General features: G+C 52.8%; 1 protein-coding gene and 1 long non-coding RNA gene across 2 annotated transcripts in view; one reads left to right on the plus strand and one right to left on the minus strand.

The window, feature by feature from the left end:
• Positions 1 to 490: 490 nt before the first annotated feature.
• Positions 491 to 7,884, plus strand: LOC144298183 (uncharacterized). Its single transcript, XR_013365153.1, has 4 exons — positions 491 to 930; positions 2,087 to 2,162; positions 7,215 to 7,316; positions 7,754 to 7,884. It is a non-coding gene; the product is annotated as an uncharacterized LOC144298183 (long non-coding RNA).
• Positions 7,885 to 15,324: 7,440 nt separating this feature from the next.
• Positions 15,325 to 19,390, minus strand: part of COMMD7 (COMM domain containing 7) — a 92,883-nt gene continuing 88,817 nt past the window's right edge. The window contains exons 8-9 of the mRNA XM_077872735.1: positions 15,803 to 15,877; positions 15,325 to 15,572 (exon numbers count right to left, since the gene is read on the minus strand). Coding sequence (XP_077728861.1) covers positions 15,507 to 15,572; positions 15,803 to 15,877 — 141 coding nt within the window. The 3' untranslated portion in view covers positions 15,325 to 15,506. The remainder of the gene's footprint in view (positions 15,573 to 15,802; positions 15,878 to 19,390) is intronic.

Below are 19,390 nucleotides of genomic sequence, written 5' to 3' on the forward strand. Positions count from 1 at the left end.
TCCGGGGAGGGGGCAGGCGGCAGAGGAGCCAACAAAGCTGCCCGCGGGGCTCGCCGGCCCGGGGCCCGCGCCCCTCCCCGACCTGCCCGGGCGCCGCGCCCCCTCCCGCCTGGGCCGCGGCCGGGGCGCCGGCACCGTTGCTATGGCGGCAGCGCCGGGAAGCTGCAGCTGGGTAATTATTGCGAACATCCATCCTGCCTCCTGCCCGCCCGGGGGAGCAGGGGAGCCACCGCCGGGCCAGGGCAGCCGCTCGCCAGCCCCTCCTCGCGCCGGCCGCACCCCGGCCTGGCACGCCGCCGCGGGGGGGGGGGGGGGGGGGCAGGGGCTCTCCCGCCGCCCCTCGCTCGCCCCCGCCCGCGCCTGCGGCCCACCCTTGGAGCGACCGGCCAGCCCGGAACTTGTTTTTTCTAACTATAAACACACCCCGCGTACAGCACCAGCCAGAGAGCCTCCTTTGTTCAAACAGAATCTTTCCTTGGCCTTTTTTGGGGGCAGTGGGAGCCGACAGCGCCCGGTCTGGGTTACGGCCTCTTGCACAGGGACCGTCCCCCTAGATGAGGAGGTGCCCCTGGGGCCCCCGCTGTGGGCTCCGCCGCCTCGGGCCCAGAAGCTCCCCCTGGCCCCGGTGTCTAAATATAGCTCAGCCTGGCTGAGCCTGGGCTCATCCACACTCCCAGCCGCCGGGGTGGCCACGCGCAGGGCGGCCAGGGACGTCCGCTCGTCTGGGCATCAGACGCACATTTCAGGAGCCAGACAGTGCTGGGCTCAGAAGGCCAGCCCGAGGCCGTGTGCCTTTCCCTCCGGGCTCATGGAACCCTTAGGGAGACCTGCAGCCAGGGCAGGAGGAGCTCCCTCTGTCGACCCGGTCTGGGTCCCCTCGCACAGGCTGGAGGCAGCATGGGAAGACGGCCTGAGGGGGGCTGGATGCAGGTGAGGAGATGGCAGGTGTGAGGGGAGGGATGGGGTCCAGGCCCGCTGCACCTGGGACGGCCTCCTGTGGGCCGGAGTGTGGGGTGCGTCCCAGTCATGGCCCAGGGCCCAGGAGCAGTGGGAGGCCACTCCAGCAGGCCAAGGGGTGGCAGGCTACAGAGCATAGGGACACTCTTCCTCTCCTTTGGGCCCTGTTGCCCCTGGGGCTCGACACCAGCCAGGACGCTTGGCAGAGGGCACCGAGCAGGAGACACCTGCCTGAGTCCTTGACTTCCAGAGGTCTCTGGTGGCAAGAGTGGAAATGGAGGGGACGTGCGGGAGGTGGGGAAGCTGGCAGGGGGCCCTAGGTAGGGCAAGTCCCACCCGGGATAGCAGGTTAGAGGAGAAAAGGGAGATTTTTCTCTTGGGGCTTGGCCTGCCTCTCCAGGCTTATCCAGGGGTTTCAGCTGCCTGTGTATCTTCTCCAGACCTGGGCCATCTAGGTGCTAACCCTGCATGGGGGATGCACATACCAAAATAAGAGGCGAAATGTTGGTTGAAGGAGCCCAGTCCCGGCTGGCGGGCTGGCGTGCCACCAGATGCCAGGGCCCTGGGGAGAGGGTTGTCTGCTCCTTCATCACTGATGGAGGGAAAGAGGCCTGGGCTCCAGCACAGCCTTCTGGGTAGGGGCCATCAGGCCCCAATGGCCTTTGGACCTCACACTTACAGTCGCAGCAATAAATCTTCCCAGTGGGCCAAATTTTCCATCTGCAAAGCTCTTTCCCATCCGGTGCCTTACACTGGCTTCAAACAGCCCTGGTGCTAGGCCGGGCAGGGAGGAACAGCCATTGCAGATGTCCAGAGACGGAGGCCTGGAGAAAGGACTTGCTCTGCCCGGACAGGGAAAGGAGGGATGGCGATGTCAAGTGCTCCCTGAGTGGTGGGCACCTGGCACACTCAGGCTGCAGCGACAAGGCATTTGGAACAGAGCTTGAGCTTATGGCTGACCCTTTGGTCCAGAGCTGCTCTGTCCTCCTGAGACTGAGGCTTAGCAAGGGTCTGAGCCAGGGCCAGGCTGTTTTCTGAGACTAGAAGCCGGAGGAGCAGGGGCCCAAGACAAGCACAAACACCAAGAGCAATTGTACAGTCTGACAGTGAATACTTCTATCTTACACAGGAGGAAACTGGGGTCCTGGCTCGGGCCAGACCCAAAGAGCCTACTGTTTTCCAGATCCTGGAGTAGCTGGAACTGGGTGGGTAAATCCCATGGATTTCCAGAGCTCTGCGGAATCCAGTGGTCCAGCAGCGCTTGCATGTGGAGTGTGGGAGAAAGAACTCTGGATGCAAATTCAGGAGAGAGAGTTCTGGGCCAGCCTTGCAGCAATATCAGCCCTGGGGATGCACAGGTCACTGGGTTCAAGCAGCTCAGGTCAGGAGGGCTGAGATGGGCCCACCACAGCCAGCACCATCCAGTTCAGAAACCTAGACAGTTCAAGCAGCGATGATGGTAGGGTCGGGGGCCCCACGTCCCTCATCCTTCACCCCTCCACCTGCTTTCCTCCTTCCCTTCCCCCTTCCTCTCCTCCAGGAGGGCAGGTCCAGGGCTGGGTGCAGGGCATCCCAGGGTAAGTCAGCAGCCCTGATCCTGCCCCCCTGAGCCTCCCTAGTCAGTTTCCTCATCTGTGAAATGGGCACCATGGTGGCCATGGCCTGGAATTGTTGGAAGAATCAGCTGACACATGGACGGCCAGCGTGATAGCAGCTGTCTTGGTGCTGGAGATGTCACTGACCATAGATAACAGGGACGGTGGCAATTAGTTATAAGCCCACTCCCTGCCTGGCATCAGGGCCCTCGGGGCAGGCCTGGCCTCTCGCAACTTCCAGCTCGCACCTCACACGATGACCCAGACCAGGCCTTTCTACCATCAGCATGCCAGGTGTCCTCCTGCCTTGGGCTGTTGTCCAGACTGTCAACTCAGCTGGTAGGCCCTTCCCCTCCCTCCCAAATCCCACTCATCTCTCCAGATCCCTTTCCTCACCAACACACACACATATACACACGCTTCTCCAGCCTTCATTTATCTCGGGCTCCCCAGGGAGTCAGTACCAGTACCTTCTGGCATACATTTTGGCACCTTGCCATCACAGGACCTGGGCTGCATAGGCCCGAGTTCAACTCCTGCTCCCCTTCCCTCCGAGCCTCAGCTCCCTCATTTGCAAGGCTGGGAAAATTGCAGCACCCACTGCAGAGCGTGTGCCAGGCTGGGTGTGGTGCCAGGGGCAGGGGAGGCACTTTGTAAGAAATAGGCCATTAGTATGGTTCTATTTCTTTTGCCCCCCACCCCTCATGCTTTCTACCTCCCAAACCCACCCCTCTTTGTGCCTTGCTGCCTATGTGGCAGGAAGCCTTTGGAAAAAGAGTTCACAAAGGGAGGCAGGGCCTTCGAGAGCCTCTTCCTTTAAATGGGGGAGAAATTTGGGGACTGGGGAATTTCCCCTTCTCCCTAAAATCACCCCAGGTGGGAAGTCACTCAGTAGCAGGACAAACCAAGAAGGCTGGGAAGTTCCTGTAATGCACATTTCAAAACCATTCCAGGTGGAATGATTGGAGGCTTGGGAGGTGAGGATTATGCTGGGGGGGAGACGGTCTGATATAGAGATGTGACACACTGGGCAGCTCAGTGCTGGCGGTGTGCACAGAAACAGGTGGTCTATGTCCTTGGCTGGGAGTGTGGTTAGCTCGGCTTCCCCGGGCTGCACTTTGTTAGTACCTCGTGAAAAGTCGGGACCCAGCCCCAGCACCCAGCCCCTCTGTCAGTACCTCACGGCAAATGCAGTACCCAGCTCCCTCAGTAGTGCTGGGAGGCGAGCCAGGTGCCTATCCTGGAGAAATCGGTCAGTGCATGATAAGGCCTGCCCAGGGCTTTGATCTTGCAGAAGCAAAACAATAGAAACCATTTAAATGTCCAATAGGGGACTGGACAGAGAAATGAGGGGCCAGCTCATGTGCTGGAATACTGCTCAGCTGTTAAAAGGAGGTGGTTGTATATGTACTGACCCAAAACAATGTCCATGATACATTCAGTGAAAAATAAGGCACCTGGAATGTTACAGAATGTTACCATTTACGTGAGGAGCACACACACCTCTACTTACACGGTTACATATACAGTTGGCACAGATCAGATAAAGGGGTAGTTACAGACAGAAGGGTACGGATAGAGGACTAGATACAGATACACACGCATGATGGTAAAAGGTTCAAAATAATACCCACTAACTGCCAGTCATGTTTGAGGGGAATGTGGTGCAGGAAATGCAGAGGAATTACTCGGGCTTTTATTTGCTACATTTTATTAATGTTTGAGATATTACAGTGAGAACATTTTTCTGAAATATGTGCATAATGCTAAAAAATTAAAAGAAAAGAGCCTGGCCACATGTCTAGAAGCTCAAGGCAGGGACCCCTGGGTGGCTCAGTGGTTGAGCATCTGCCTTCAGCCCAGGGTGTGATCCTGGAGTCCTGGGATCAAGTCCCGCATCGGGCTCCCTGCATGGAGCCTGCTTCTCCCTTTGCCTGTGTCTCTGCCTCTCTCTTTCTCTCTCTCTCTCTCTCTCTCTCTCATGAATACATAAATAATACATAAATAAAATCTTTAAAAAAAAATAGAAGCTCAAGGCAGGGCTGGACTGGGAACTCAGGGGAGGCTGGTCAGCGGGGGGTCGGGCCCGCTGGGTAGTCTCAGGCTGAGCCTAGAACCTCTTCCTAAACCAGCCGTGGCCCTTTCTCCCCAAGGCCAGAGGCAGAAAGAACTGGCTATAGTGGCTGCAGCAGCAGATGTGGGTTCCCTAGTCTGGAAGTATGTGAGACCTGAGCCATTTAGCCTGCAAGATGGGCTTTCCTCAATCCCAAGAGGCAGGGAAAGGCCCTGGAACGGGCACACGGTGACTTTGGACACGCATGCACAGAAGTGGGTGAGGTTCCCGTGGGCCCCAGGCCTGCAGGCAGGCTGCCTCATGGAGCCCACACGTGTCTTCCCAAACTACACTTGCACCTGAGCCCCTAGAAAATGGTGCCCCTTGCACACTCAGCCCAGTGGTCAACGAGCTCACAGGTGGGAGAAGGGAGAAGGCCATTCAGGCACCTCCTGGGTGTGGGACCCTGAGTTAGGCACTTTTCCTACTCTGCATTTTGGGCCTTTTCATGGTTTAGAATAGTTTTGGGGTTTTTTGTGTGTGTGTTTTAAATCTGGACACACAGAAGTTGAGACAGTTTTTCAACCTGATAATGACAGCAAAAGGTTAATCTAATTCCAACAACGCAAAAGGATATAGACTGAAAAAGCAGATCTTTCCCCCACCTTTTCTCCCCAGCCCCTAGTTCGCTCCCCAGAGAATCCACACACACGTGAGCATGTGTGTGTCTGTTCATACCCCTCCTTCGATTCTGGTGGAAGCACTCCACACAAAATGTTCTGTACCTTGCTTTTCTCACTGAGAATATGTATCGTAGAGCTTCTTCCACAGCAGTACCTGGGAGCTGGCTCCTTCTTTCTCATGACTGGACTCCCATTGCACACAGAATTCTTCAATATTCATGTAATCGATCCTAGAATTCCTCTCCCCTGGTTCTCTGACTTTCCTATGGGTGTGCTTCTGTTCTGCACAACAGCCACAGGAGGCAGGTGGTTCCCCGGGTGACAGATGAGGAAACACCCATCCCTGTTTGCCTGGGACTGTCCCCATAACACTAGAATCCCATATCCTGGGAAAACCCTCCTTCCTAGGCAAACCAAGATGGTGTTCACCGTAAAGGAGATTGAAGCTCAGAGGGGTAGGAACGTTCTCCAAGACCTGACGGTAACGATGCTGTAGGAGGGTAGTGACAGCGGCTTCTGCTTGGGAAGTGTCCCCTGTGTGCCAGCACCTCCTGCGGTCCCACAGCAGCCTGTGCGGTGGCCTGCAGGGCATCATGAATGGAACCTGTGGCTGCCAGACCCAGGTTCCATCTCGGCTGCAGGGCTTGCTTGCGTGAGTGACCGTGCTGGTCAGCTCCCTCTCAGCTTCCGATCCTGAGCCCAGAACAGTCAACAAGTGTAAAGTGAAGGAGAAAATGAATGACTGAATGAATGAATGAAGTACTAGAATTTGTCATCCACATTTTATAGATAGAAAAAACATTTTTTAATATTTTATTTATTTATTAATGAGAGACAGAGAGGGAGAGAGAGGCAGAGACACAGGCAGAGGGAGAAGCAGGCCCCATGCAGGAAGCCCAATGTGGGACTCGATCCCAGACCCCGGGATCACGCCCTGAACCAAAGGCAGATGCTCAACTGCTGAGCCACCCACGCATCCCTTTATAGATGGAAAAATTGAGACACAGAGAAGCTAAGTCAGTAGCTCAGGGTCACACAGCTCCTAGGCAGCAGAGTCAGGATTTGAATCCAGACACAGGGCTCCAGAGTGCATGAAACCTTGCCCTCTTCTGGAATGTTCTTGCCTGAATTACCCTGCACAGCACTGCCCGGGCCCCTGCTTCCTTCCAGCTTCCTTTCACAAGAGCCCTGCTTCCCCTCTTCCTTGCTCCTGGCTCAGGGGCCCTGCTCTATGGTGTCCCCCTAGACTGGATGCTCCTCTGAAGTCCAGCGTCTGCGCTTTAGCCTCCCCCATGGACTTTGCTTCATTTGTTCAAATCATTTGTCCAACTCTCCGTTCCTTTGCTCAACAAACATTTACTGAAACCAAAAGCAGCCAGCTCAACCCCCTGATACTAGAAATTCAGAGATGAATGCAGCTTGGGCCTTGTTCTCAGGGGACAAGGAAAACCAGACAAAGGAGTAGTTCTTGTAACCCAGCGAGAAAGCACCGGGAAGGAGGTGGCCCAGGCACGGCCGCTGAGGGCATGGCAGCAGGGGCTCAGAAAGCTGCCTGGAGAAGGTTATGTGGGCATCTGGAAAGATGAGGAAGAGTTAGCAAGACAGAGAAAACAGGGAAGAGAGAAAGCTGGGGGCGGGAGTTTATAACACCCGGACAAACTGGCCTGGAGGTAGGAGAGAGCATGAGGCATTCAGAAAGTGCAAGTTGTTCCTTCCAGCTGGGGCCCAGGCTGTCCTCAGGTGGGGGCATGTGCCCCGGGAAACCCACCCCCTCTCCCGGTTACCCAGCCAGCTCTGCACTGAGCAGGGCTTCCAAGAATCTCATGTCTAGGAATGGTCAGAAGGAAACCCAAAATAATCAGCGATGTGGACATGGAGTTGTGGATGGATGGGGGCTGTTAATCACGGTGTTCTCTGTCACAGCAGACAAGTGCAAACAGCATCAGTGGCAGGGGCCAGCCAGGAGAATCACCACGTTAGCCAAGAAGCTACCACTGGCTGGAGTCATCCAAACGGCTTAGAAATCAGGTTAGCAGAGACTATTTAATGGCCCTAGAAAAATGCATCTGATGTAATGTTAAGTAAAAAACACCAACATGTAGGGGCCCCTGGCTGGCTCAGTCAGGGGAGCATGTGCCTCTTGATCTAGGGGTTATGAGTTCAAGCTCCATGTTGGGGCTGGAGGTTACTTAAAAAGTAAAATCTCTAAAAAAAAAAAAAAAAAAAAAAAATCACAAGGGATGCCTGGGTGGCTCAGTGGCTGAATGTCTACCTTTGGCTCAGGGCGTGATCCTGGTCTGGGGATTGAGTCCTACTTGGGCTCCCCATAGGGAGCCTGCTTCTCCCTCTGCCTATATCTCTGCCTCTCTCTCTGTCTCTTATGAATAAATAAATAAAATATTTAAAAAAATAAAACAATGGGGCACCTGGGTGGCTCAGTGGTTAAGCATCTGCTTTTGGCTCAGGTCGTGATCCTGGACACCCCAGATCGAGTCCCGCATCGGGCTCTCTGCTGGAAGCCTGCTTCTCCCTCTGCCTATGTCTGTCTCTCTCTCTGTGTCTCTCATGAATAAATAAATAAAATCTTAAAACAAACAAACAAACAAACAAACAAGGGTGCTTGGATGGCTCAGTTGGTTAAGTGCTCTGCTTTCAGTTTGGGTCATGATCCCAGGGTCCTGAGATCAAGTCCCATGTCGGGCTCCCTGCTCAGCAGGGGTCCTGCTTCTCCCTCTCCTTCTGCCCCTCCCCTCTGCGTGTGCTTGCTTGCTCTCTTAAATAAATAAAATCTTTAAAAACATACACACAAAAAAAAACCCAACAAGATGCAAACTATTTTATTATTCTAAGTTATGAGATATATATATATATCCATACATATCCAAGTATATGAAGATATTAGGAAGAAATGCATCAAATACTTCACAGTGGTTATCTCTGGTGATGGGCTAACCTAGGGGGTTGTATTTCCTTTTTTAAAATAATTTCCTGTGTTCTCTGATTTTGCAACAGTGGGCCAGTCTCACTTTTATTTTCAGAGACCGATTCAAGGAGACAAGGTTCACGAGGCCACAACTTCCCTTTTCAGCCTCTTTCCAACCCTCCACTGAGCCACACAGAACGACCTGTTGCCTCAACATCCCTGCACACCCAGGCTCCGGGTTTTTGCCTCTGCTGCTCCTCTGTCTGAGTGCTCTTCCCTTTCTCCTCCATCCTGCACAACTCCCCTGGCCTCCCAGGCCTGCCTCGAGGTCCTTCCTCTGAGGACCTCGCACACACAGAGCACCCATGCCAGCTTGAGCTGCTGGAGGGAAGGACGTTGCCTCATCCATGCTCTCCCTGGATGCTTTATACGTGGCCAAGAATTAATTTTTATTTATTCCTCCCCATGATGTTTTTTGAAAATGTCTGAACCTACAGAAAAGAATGCAACAAACACCCACATATACCTTTTCCATAGATTCTCCACTACTTGCTCTATAATTCTCTCCCTGTCTGGCTGACCCAGTGCAGACATCAGTGCTCACCAGAATGAAGGAAAGAAAGGACAAGGACATGGTATTGCTCTTTCTCTAGCCTCTGCCTTGGGGAGAAACCTTGCACAGTGAAGCACAGTTCTTGCTACAACACAGATACAGTTACCCACCGGCTCGGTGGCCTGCTGCCCGAGGTCAATGCAGCCCCCTCACAGATGCCCTGAGACCCCGTCATCCCTTCCCACCCATTGCCCACTGACCCTGGGAGGCAGCATTGTCCTCATACCTGCAGCCCCCACATGCGGTGCATTTGGGCTTTGGAGCCTCTGCCTTCCTAGTTCACGTGGCAAGGGCACCCAGCTTCTCCCTTCCTGGTCCCTCACAAGAGTCCCATCCTCAGAGAAGCAAGTGGATGCTTCTGCTGACCTTTCCTTGGGCCCCTGGGATGAGGGCAGTCGGTGAGAGGATGACCACTCGTTCTGGTTTGCACAAGACTTTCCGATTTAGCGCTGAAAGGCCCAAGTCTCGAGAACACCTCCGTCTGGGGCAGACCCTGTGACTCTTCCAGGGTGGGTGAGTGTGTTCCCAGCCCACTGCTGGGAGACACCCACCTGAGAGCCGCTCAGGGCAAGTCCACCTGCCCCCACCCACCTGGCCAAGGCCACAGAACAGGCCCAGGGAAATGTTTGCTGACTGCCTGGAGCCTGGAGGAAGGAAGGAAGGAAGGAAGGAAGGAAGGAAGGAAGGAAGGAAGGAAGGAGGGAGGGAAGGAGTGAATGAACAAATAACTTCACCTCCTTGAACTTTTTGCTCAGATGTCCCCTTCTCCATGGCCTTCCCTGGCTGCCCTGTCTCAAATGACAACCTCTCCGGCACCCTCCCTGGTGTTTTTGTGGCATTTATCACAAGCCAGCATTCTCCACGTGTCATGTCACTATTTGCTTCCTTTGGGGTCTGTCTCCCACACCAGAGTGCCAGGGCTCCCGGGGCAGTGGTTCTGCTGTTTGCTGCTGTGTCCCCATGGCCCCGCACAGCAGCTGCTCAGCAGATATTAGTTGAATAAATGAATGAATGATGGCTGAATGAGTGGACCTTGTATTTTCCCGCCAAAGGTGGAGCCTCTTGGCCTTCTTTTTCTGCATCTTGTCTTTTGTTTCATTTGTTCAACAGACATCAGCAGCCACCACATCTGTGCTGGTTGGGGGGAGGCTTGCCAAGCAGAGTGCCCAGTCCAACGGGCTGCTGGGGGGTGGGGCAGAGGCCAGGCTGGATGGGAGACCACGGATCTGGCTTTGGGGAAGGGGTCTCTGGGGCAGGACGTTTTGGGCCTAAAGGGCCAAGATCATAGGGGCCAACAGATCTTGATCACATGCTATGTCTCATCCACTGTTCTGAGCACTTGACAGGTATTTTCTCAGTGAATTCTCAAATCTCTGAGGTGTGGTTATTGTTCCTGTTTTGCAGATGATGAAACTGAGGCTAGGGAGGCAGTAAGTGGGACAGGCAGGCGGAATCAGGCCCTAGAGTCAGCTGCTAGCCCTGGTGCTACAGGGAAGGAAGGAGGCTCCGAGAGGTGGAGTCTCTGAGGTCAGGTTGCTGCTCAGAGGCAGGGCTGGGCTCTGGGCTCCGCAGCATGTCCACGGGACTCCACAGGCAGCTCAGGTCTCAGTGGGTGGCTGTCCTGGAGTTGGTGCTGAAGGCGACCAAAGGGAGATGGGCAGGAGGGCAGGAATCAGGGGACGATCACAGAGACCAGGCCAGGCCGGGTGGGATCGCTGTTCAAGAGGTGCAGAGCAACCACCAAGGACAGCGGGACGGGGGGACCTGGCCTGGCTGCGGAGATGGGGGCAGAAACACCAGCATGGGCAGCGGCCCCCACCCCGGGCTACTCCTCCTGGGCTTCCTGCATCGGTCCACTGACTCACCCTGCTGACACCAAAGCTCACCCCATGTCAGGAGTGACTCCAGGAACTCTAACTTATTCCATGCTTACACCCACCTATTACAGGGAAATCAAGTTCACAGTGGGGTTACTGCCCACGTCACCAGCAAAGTGGGGGCTCCAACCGTGACTGTCTGGTTCCAGAGCCTGTGCCCCTCACCACCACCCCCAGGAGTATGGCCCTGGCTCACCCTGGCTGCCACCCCGCCAGCCTGTGCATTCAAGCAAAACCACATTTAAGCCCCTACTGTGTCCCCACAGCCCAGCAGAGGGCTTAGGGCAAGTAGCCACACGTGAACACATCTTTATGATTTGAAACCTAGGAGCAGTGATAGGGTACCTGGGTGGCTCAGTCAAGCATCCAACTCTTGATTTTGTTCAGGTCATGATCTCAGGGTCGCAGAATTGAGCCCCGTGTCTACTTGTCCCTCTCCCTTTGCTTCTCCACCACTGCCCTCCGCCCCGCACTCGCTCTCTCTTTCTCTCAAATAAATAATAAAATCTTAAGAAAGAAAGAAAGATAAATAAATAGATAAATAAATAAATAAATAAATAAATAAATCCAGGAGCAGTGACTACCCCCTTTGGTACCTACACTCCAGGTCTGGGAAATAATAACCCGAATCCCTCATTTGGAGAAGATTCAAGACTTTTCAAAGCTGTACCCTCCTCGGAGGACAGAAAAGCAAGGACACTGACTTTCAACCAGACAAAACTGGAAATGGAACCTAGCTCCACCCTCAGCTGTTTGCAAAGGGCAGGTGATGGCACCTCCCAGAGCCTCAGTTTCTCTATCTGTCATATGGGGCCAATAATATCATTGTGAGGAAAAAACAAAACAAAACAAAACAAAACAGGAGCTTAGGCCAGGCACACAGTAGGTATGTGGGAGGGTAGCTTCTTTCCATTGAGGGTCACGACAACCTCCAGGGTCTGTCCCTGATCCCCCTGCCTGCTTGTAAATGGTAGATATTTTATTTTTTAGTATTTTCCTTCGATTTTATTTATTTATTCATGAGAGACACACACAGAGAGGCAGACACAGACAGAGGGAGAAGCAGGCTCCCTGTGGGACTGATGTGGGTCTCAGTCCCAGGACCCTGGGGTCACAACCTGAGCCAAAGGCAGACACTCAACCACTGAGCCACCCAGGTGCCCCACCATGGCTGTTTTAAACCATGATATATTAGAAACGTACAGAAGAGCACAGAAATGAGTTGAGCCTGGTGGGAGTGTTCGAGACGGGCAAGAATGTAATCCAGACAGGGCCTCCACCTTCAGAGCATTTCCCTTAGGCTGGTATCTGCACTGCATGCCTTAGGGATGCCATCTCCCTCTGGTCCTCATGGCTTCCCCTGGAGACGGGTCCTTGGGTTACCCCACTTTACAGATGGAGAGAGCCAGGGTCTGAGAGCTGAGGCGGCTTACCCACGCCCACAGCCAGTAAAGGGTGGAAGCAGATTTTGGCTTTATGTCCAGGTAGGTTTACTGACATGCAGAGATGTTTACTATGTGTTATTAAATGAAAAAGCAGCATGTAGGGCAACAGAGTATAATTTGGGAGCGTGTCACTAAAGCATAACAGGGGTTGTCTCTAGGTGATAGGATGATGAACCTTAACATTTTTTTCCTTTGGCTTATCTATACTTCCTAACTTTTTTTTTTTTTTTTTTTTACTTCCTAACTTTTTATAGCAGCCTTAGGGAGATAGAATTCACACAGCATACAATTCACTCATTTAGTGTTCAATTCGATGGTTCCTAGCATATTCGAGGAGTTGTGCAACCATTACCATGCTTGCTAATATGGTCACCATTCCAACCCCACAAAACCCTACTCATTGGCACTCCCCATTTCTCCAGACCCCCACCCCCAGCTCTTCTTATCTTGTCTTCTCGTCCCTACAGATGTGCCCATTCTGGACATTTCACAGAAGTGGATTCCTATAGTACGTGGTCTCTGTGTCTGACTTCTTGCACTTAGCCCATCTTCCGGGTGTATCCATGTTCTAGCAGGTGTCGGGACTTCATTCCTTTTAATGGCTAAATAACATCCTATATTGTGTTTCTCAGTGCATCAGTTGAAAGACATTTAGGTTGTTTCTACTTGTTGGCTGTTGTGAATAATGATCCTAATAACAGCTGTGTAATATTTGTGTGTGGACATGGGTTTTCTTTTTTTAAAAAATTTATTTATTTATTTAAAAGAGAGAGAACGCAAGCATGAGCAGGGGGACGGGCAGAGAGAGAGAGGGAGGAGCAGACTCCATACTGGGCAGGGAGCCCCACAAGGGGCTTGATCTCGGGACCCTGTGATCCCAGGACCTTGAGGTCATGACCTGAGCTGAAGTCAGATGCTTAGCCGACTGAACCACCCATGCACCCCGGACATGTGTTTTCAAGTCTCCTGGGTAAATGCCTAGGAGTGGAATTGCTGGGTCCTGTGGTAACGCTGTGTTTAAACTTTTGAGGAACTGCTAGTTTGTTCACCAAAACAACTGCGCCATTTTATGGTGCCACCAGCAGAGCATGAAGGCCACAATTTCTCTACATCCTTGCCAACCTTGTTATTATCTGTCTTTTTGATTAAAGCCATCCTAGTGGCTATGAAGTGATAACTCATGTGATTTTGATTTGCATTCCCCTGATGGCTAATAATGCTCAGCATCTTTCATGTCTTATTGGCTCTTTGCATATCTTCTTTGGAGAAATGTCTATTCAGATCTTTTGCACATTTAGAAAATTGTGTCATTGGTGTCTTTATTATTAAATTATTGAAGTAGGATTTGAACCCAGGTCCTGCTCTGCTGTCAAGCAATAGATCCTGCATGCAGTCATGCACCCCTGCCTCCAAGGAGATCTGGAAACACCCGGGAGTCCTGCCTACCCTCCAGGCACGTGAGGGCCAGCCCAGCTGGGGCAGGCCCACAACAGGTGTCCAGTGTCTGTGGATGGACAGGTAGACACACAAGTCCATCTCTAGGAATTGGTGAACCAAAGGAGAGGAAAAAACACCCAGAACAAAAAGTCCACACTGCAGAAGGAGGAAATGGCCGAGGCCCTACTCCAGGAGTTGGAAATAAAACCTGGTGGCCTAGAAGCCTCCATGGCAACTTCTTCTTGGTGGTGGTGAGCTATCTGCCTGTTTTTATGCTACTAACTGTTGGCCTGTATAAGGCTGAGAAGGGGAGGCCGAGCAACATTAGCATATCTGGAAAGCATATCTGTCTGGAGGGGGACTGTCATGGACCTGCAGGGGCCATGGCATGTCAGAGGAGCCCAGGGCCCTGGTGGGGTGTGGTCCTGCAGCTGTGCCACTGCCCTGGCCCCAGAAACCCACCGCTTCATCACGAAAAGCACCTGACTCCCCAACACCCAGCTCTGGAACCCAACTTCAGGGTTGGAACCCCAGCTTTACCATCTCCTTGCTGGGTGACTGGGGCAACTACTTCCCATCTCTGAGTCTTGGTTCCCCTCTGAGCCTCTCCTGTAAGAATGAAGAGAACCAGGGTGTGGATAAAATGAGACCATAACACAGCCTCCTGGTGGGGAAGCTGTGGACTGCAGGGCTCCTCCACTGGGCGCCCCCAGGGGTCGTCCTACGAAATGGGAACCAGATACTCTCCCAAGAACACTGAGGAGCAGCCACGTGCAGGAAGTTTAAGGGCCAGACAGGAGCTCCAGCATGTGGCTGCTGAGTGAGGGCTGTGTCACCAGCCCAGCCTCATGTGAAGGCAGGCCATGCAGGGATTACGAGTGTAGCCCCTCACTCGGGCAGCCTGAGTTCACATCCCACTTAAAGTTGTGAACTGTGGGGAAGGGTCTGCCTCTCTGTGCCTCTGTTTACCCTCTGGAGAATGAAGATGACAGCAATGTTTACCCTACAGAATGGCTGTGAAGATTATATGGGTCGATGCAGTAAAATACAGATTAAAATCTCAGCTTCATTCTTTCTTAATTTATTTTTAAACAATCTCTATACTCAATGTGGGGCTTGAACTCAGGAACCCGAGATCAAGATGCTCCTACTGACTGAGTCCCCCAGGTGCCCCAAAGTCTTAGCTTTAAAATAAAGGTTAGTGGGGTGCCTGGGTGGGTTAGTTGATTAAGCGTCTGCCTTCAGCTCAAGTCAGGGTCCTGGGATGATCACCACATCCGGCTCCCTGCTAAGTGGGGAATCTGCTTCTCCCTCTTCCTCCACCCCTCCCACCCCCACTTACATACTCTCTCTCTCTCTCTCTCTCTCTCTCTCTAGCTCAGATAAACAAAATCTGTCTCAAATAAACAAAATCTTTTAAAAATAAAATAAAATAATGGGCAGCCTGGGTGGCTTAGTGGTTTAGCGCCACCTTCAGCCCAGGGCGTGATCCTGGAGACCCGGGATTGAGTCCCACATCAGGCTCCCTGCATGGGGCCTGCTTCTCCCTCTGCCTGTGTCTCTGCCTCTCTCTCTCTCTCTCTCTCTGTGTCTCTCATGAAAAAATAAATAAAATCTTAAAAAAATAAAATAAAGGTTAGAGGGGAGCCTATCACTTAAGTATCTAACTTTTTTTTAAATAAGAAGGCAATTGTTTTTTTTTTTAAGATTTTTATTTATTTATTTATTCATGAGAGACACACAGAGAGAGAGAGAGAGGCAGAGACACAGGCAGAGGGAGTAGCAGGCTCCACGCAGGGAGCCCAACGTGGGTCTCAATCCCGGGACTCCAGGATCACGCCCTGAGCCAAAGGCAGATGCTCAACCGTTGAGCCACCCAGGCGTCCCAGTATCTAACTCTTGATCTCAGCTCAGGTCTTGGTCTCAGGGTCCTGAGTACAAGCCCCGCATCGAACCCCACACTGGGCTCCGTGCTGGGTGTTGAGCCTGCTGGATAGATAGATGATATATAAGATAAAGGTTAGTGCATCCTCCAAGTCCTTTCAACTTATTTGGCCCCCATATTCCCCTCGTGGTCTCCAGAGTCCCCAAGGTTCCTCCAGCTTCCTTAGGTGGAGGAGTGTGAGGTTTTCAACCATTTTTGCATTTCCCAAAGTGAATTCCATAGCTCTCTAAACTCACAAGATGTTTTTTGAAAAGATAATTGAAAAGAACCTCACCGTCCAACAGGCCTGGTTGCTGGGTAGATAGAGCCAGTGCCCTTCACCAAAGTGCAGGAACGGATCCGAGAAACCCTGCAGTGAGGAAACCCAGCGGATGTTCATGTTGGTGTTTTCCCAAATTTATTTGACCACGAATGCCCTTTTCTGCCCAATATCAATTTAGCATCTTCCTGGAAAAACACTGATGATCAAGGTCATTTCTAGCTCACAGCTTCCACCTTACAGAAAAGACAGAAGGTTTTCTAAAAATCATCATCCCTGCATTTGGGGAGCCCCTTCCAGGTTCTCAAGCACTGTCACACCGCCTCACAGGAGAGTGCCACCCTGCCATGTGTTCTCGGTCCTGCTCCATGGGTCAGGGAGGGTCAGAGCGTGAAGACCCCTCAGGGATGCCCAGCAAGGACTGACCCAGCTCCCTTTGACTCGCTGCAGCACCCTTGGCTCTTACAGACCACACACAATGCCCAGACGTTGTCGGGACAGAGGCAGCATCTTCCAGGAGTCTTCTAGAAAAAGGAGCTGCCAAAAAGAAGCCTCTGTGTGTTGGGCAAGCCCAGCCTCAGATAAGAGAGAGGTGTCTTGGCCCAGGAGTCTCCTGGCCCCTGTGGAGGAGGCCCTGGGCCACCAGGCTCCAGTAGCAGGGACAGCACCACTTGCAAACCGTCTCTTCCACCGCCCTGTAAATGTTCCAGTAATTCTAACATTTGGCAACTAAAGTACATATCCCAGACGGCCGTGTGAACACAGGACAAGCACCAAAGTTTGTCTCAAGGCCCTGTAGGGTTTCAAAAACAAGATTACTCAGCTAGTCAGTGGAGGAGAGTAACATTTATTGAGCACTTACTACCGATTGTACATTGTGTCAGAAGCTCTATTTTTAAAAAATATTTATTTATTTGACAGAGAGCGAGAAAGAGAGAGCAAGAAAAAGCAGGGGGGAGGGTCAGAGAGAGAGGGAGAAGCAGGCTTCCCATAGAGCAGGGAGCCCGATGCAGGGCTCAATCCCAGGACCCTGGATCATGACCTGAGCCGAAGGCAGATGCTTAGCTGACTGAGCCACCCAAGCATCCCAAAGAAGCTCCTTTTTTTTTTCCAGCTTTTTTTTTTTAAATGTATTTATTTGAGAGAAAGAGAGTAAGCACGAGCAAGGGGTAGGAGTAGCTGGAGAGGGAGAAGCAGGCTCCCTGCAGGGAGCCTGATGCGCAGCAGCTCGATTGCAGGACCCAGAGATGAATTGCATGACCTGAGCTGAAGGCAGAGGCATAACCGCCTGAACCACCCAGGTGCCCTACAAAAGCTCTGACTTTATGATGAAATTCCAGTTCTGATAACAACCCCATTTTACAGATGGGGAAACTGAGGCTCACAGTGATGCATTAACAAACCCAGGGGCATGGTAGAGCTGGAGTCAAATCTGAGCCTGGTTTTGCCCCCATGGTCCCAGCACTCCCCACTCCGCGGTGCTGTTCTGCGCCAGACTGGCTGGCACCCCTCCAAGACCTGGTCTATGCCTTGACCTCAGGGCCCCTTTCTCATTACTAACCCCTGTTCCCTCGGCCTGCGAGGAGGGGAATCCGACGGGACACTAATGTAGTCTGGCCCCTATCGGTCTGGCCCACATTGTGGGCGACAGAACCGGCATGTGGGTTCAACAATCTGATCACCCTTGAGGGGCAGGGCAGATAGATAAATCAGTTTCCTGAGCCTGTCTAGCTGAAGCCCAGCCACCAGCCTGAGGTGACCTTGCCAACGTGAAGACCCCCAGGAACCCGGCCCAAGTTGGCACATGGGCTAAGCCCCTTACCTTTCTGTCATTGTTGCCTGCCCCTGGCTGTAGCCTCCTCCCCTGCATCCTGCCCCAGCCCCCCACTCACCTTGCAGGTGCTGGCACCCAGCCTGGGGGTTGGGGGAGGCATCACATGAACCTTTGGGAAACCCCTCTCCCGTCTCCTGACTCCCCAGAATTCCTGGGTCAGCAGCATGACGGCATGTGGCATGCCCATATCGGGAGGTAGGGGAGAGAACTCCCCCCATCCCTCTCCAGGGCAGGCCCCCTGCTGTGTCTGCCTGGCTGCAGAGAAGGAAGGCCCCCCCTGAGCACCCTGAGACACCCTCCTGGCTGCGCCCTTCCTCCTGTACCTCATGGGAAGTGGCCACTGGCGAAGGGGTAAGAGTGGTGCCTGGAGTGTGCCCGCACCAGACCTCTCCCACTGCTCACACTCATCCTCCAGCCATCCCAGAGGCAGGCTTCCTTCTCTCTGTCCTTGGTGGGGGCCAGGTCGCAGGGAGGAGTGACTTGCCCGAGGCCGTGTAGCCAGGCAGAGGTGGGCATCACTCCCGGGTCTGAGGAGTGAGACTGCCGGACTCAGGTCCTGGCTCTAGAATCTGCTCACTGGGTCACCTGGGGCTGGTTACACGACCTCGCTGTGCCTCAGTATCCTCATCTGTACAATGCTGTCAGGGAATCCCTAAGTCTGAGCCCTGAGTGAGCTGTGCGGCCGTGGGTGAGTGACTTAACCTGCTTGTGCCTCAGTTTATTCTGACTTAAAATAGCTTGATATACATACAGCAAGGGCTGGTATGAGGATTAAAAAATACTACTGTGCATCTAGAGCTTTCTGGCTGGTGGTGCCATGGCGCCTGCTGATTGTTTGCCGATGTTATGGTCAAGGTGCTACCATCTAGACCAGCTCTGGAAGGATAACAGGGAAAGGTCTTAGAGGGTACCTCTGGGGAGGAAAAGTGGGTGGTCGGGGACCCAAATTGACCCTATATATTATTTTGTACTTTCAGAATTTTGTATTGCATACATGTGGTATTACTATTACAAAGCGGATTACATAACTATCATACAAAGGTGCTGCCTTGCCCTGACACGTGGTCTCATGGCGGCCAGAGACCATATCTGCTGGGTGCCCCTAGTCCCAGCTTCCCCAACCCTCCATAGCCACACTCAGGCCTTGCCCAGGCCCTGCCTGTTAGCCCACTCCAAGTCTCCCAGCAAGACCCCAGCACAACCTTAAGGTTGTGCCAGGAGGTGTCTCCTTCCAAGCACAGGCCTGTGACATGGGCCAAGTCTTCACTCCTCCACTGGTCCACTGGCTCACCTGTAAGTGAGGTGACCACACTGCTCTCACAGGGTAACTGTAAGGACTAAAATGAGGTACTAGAGTGGTGCCTGGCTGGTGCAGTCAGTGGAGCATGTGACTTGATCTCAGGGTCATGAATTCAAGCCCCATGTTGGACATAGAGCTTATTTAAAAAAAAAAAAAAAAAAAAAAAGGTACTAGAGTGCTAAGTACAGATCCTTGCAGAGTCTCCTACCTTCCTGTCCTCTGAAAGGGCAAAATGATGATGTTGAAGGGAAGCTGCATCCTCCTCTGGGCTCATCTCCCCCACAGAATCTCTCCCACCCTGCTAGTAGACTGCAAACCTACCAAGGCAATGGTTGCCTCTGAGCCTTTGCACTTGCTGGTCCCATCTGGGCAGGCCCTTCCCTCATCTCTCTGCGGTTGGCTCTTTCCCATCAGTCAGTTTCTCCCAAGAGTCACCTCCTCACAGAGGCCCTCCTAGACCACTTCATCT

This window comes from Canis aureus, chromosome 26 (genome assembly GCF_053574225.1).
Source record: "Canis aureus isolate CA01 chromosome 26, VMU_Caureus_v.1.0, whole genome shotgun sequence".
Taxonomy (NCBI): Eukaryota; Metazoa; Chordata; class Mammalia; order Carnivora; family Canidae; genus Canis; species Canis aureus.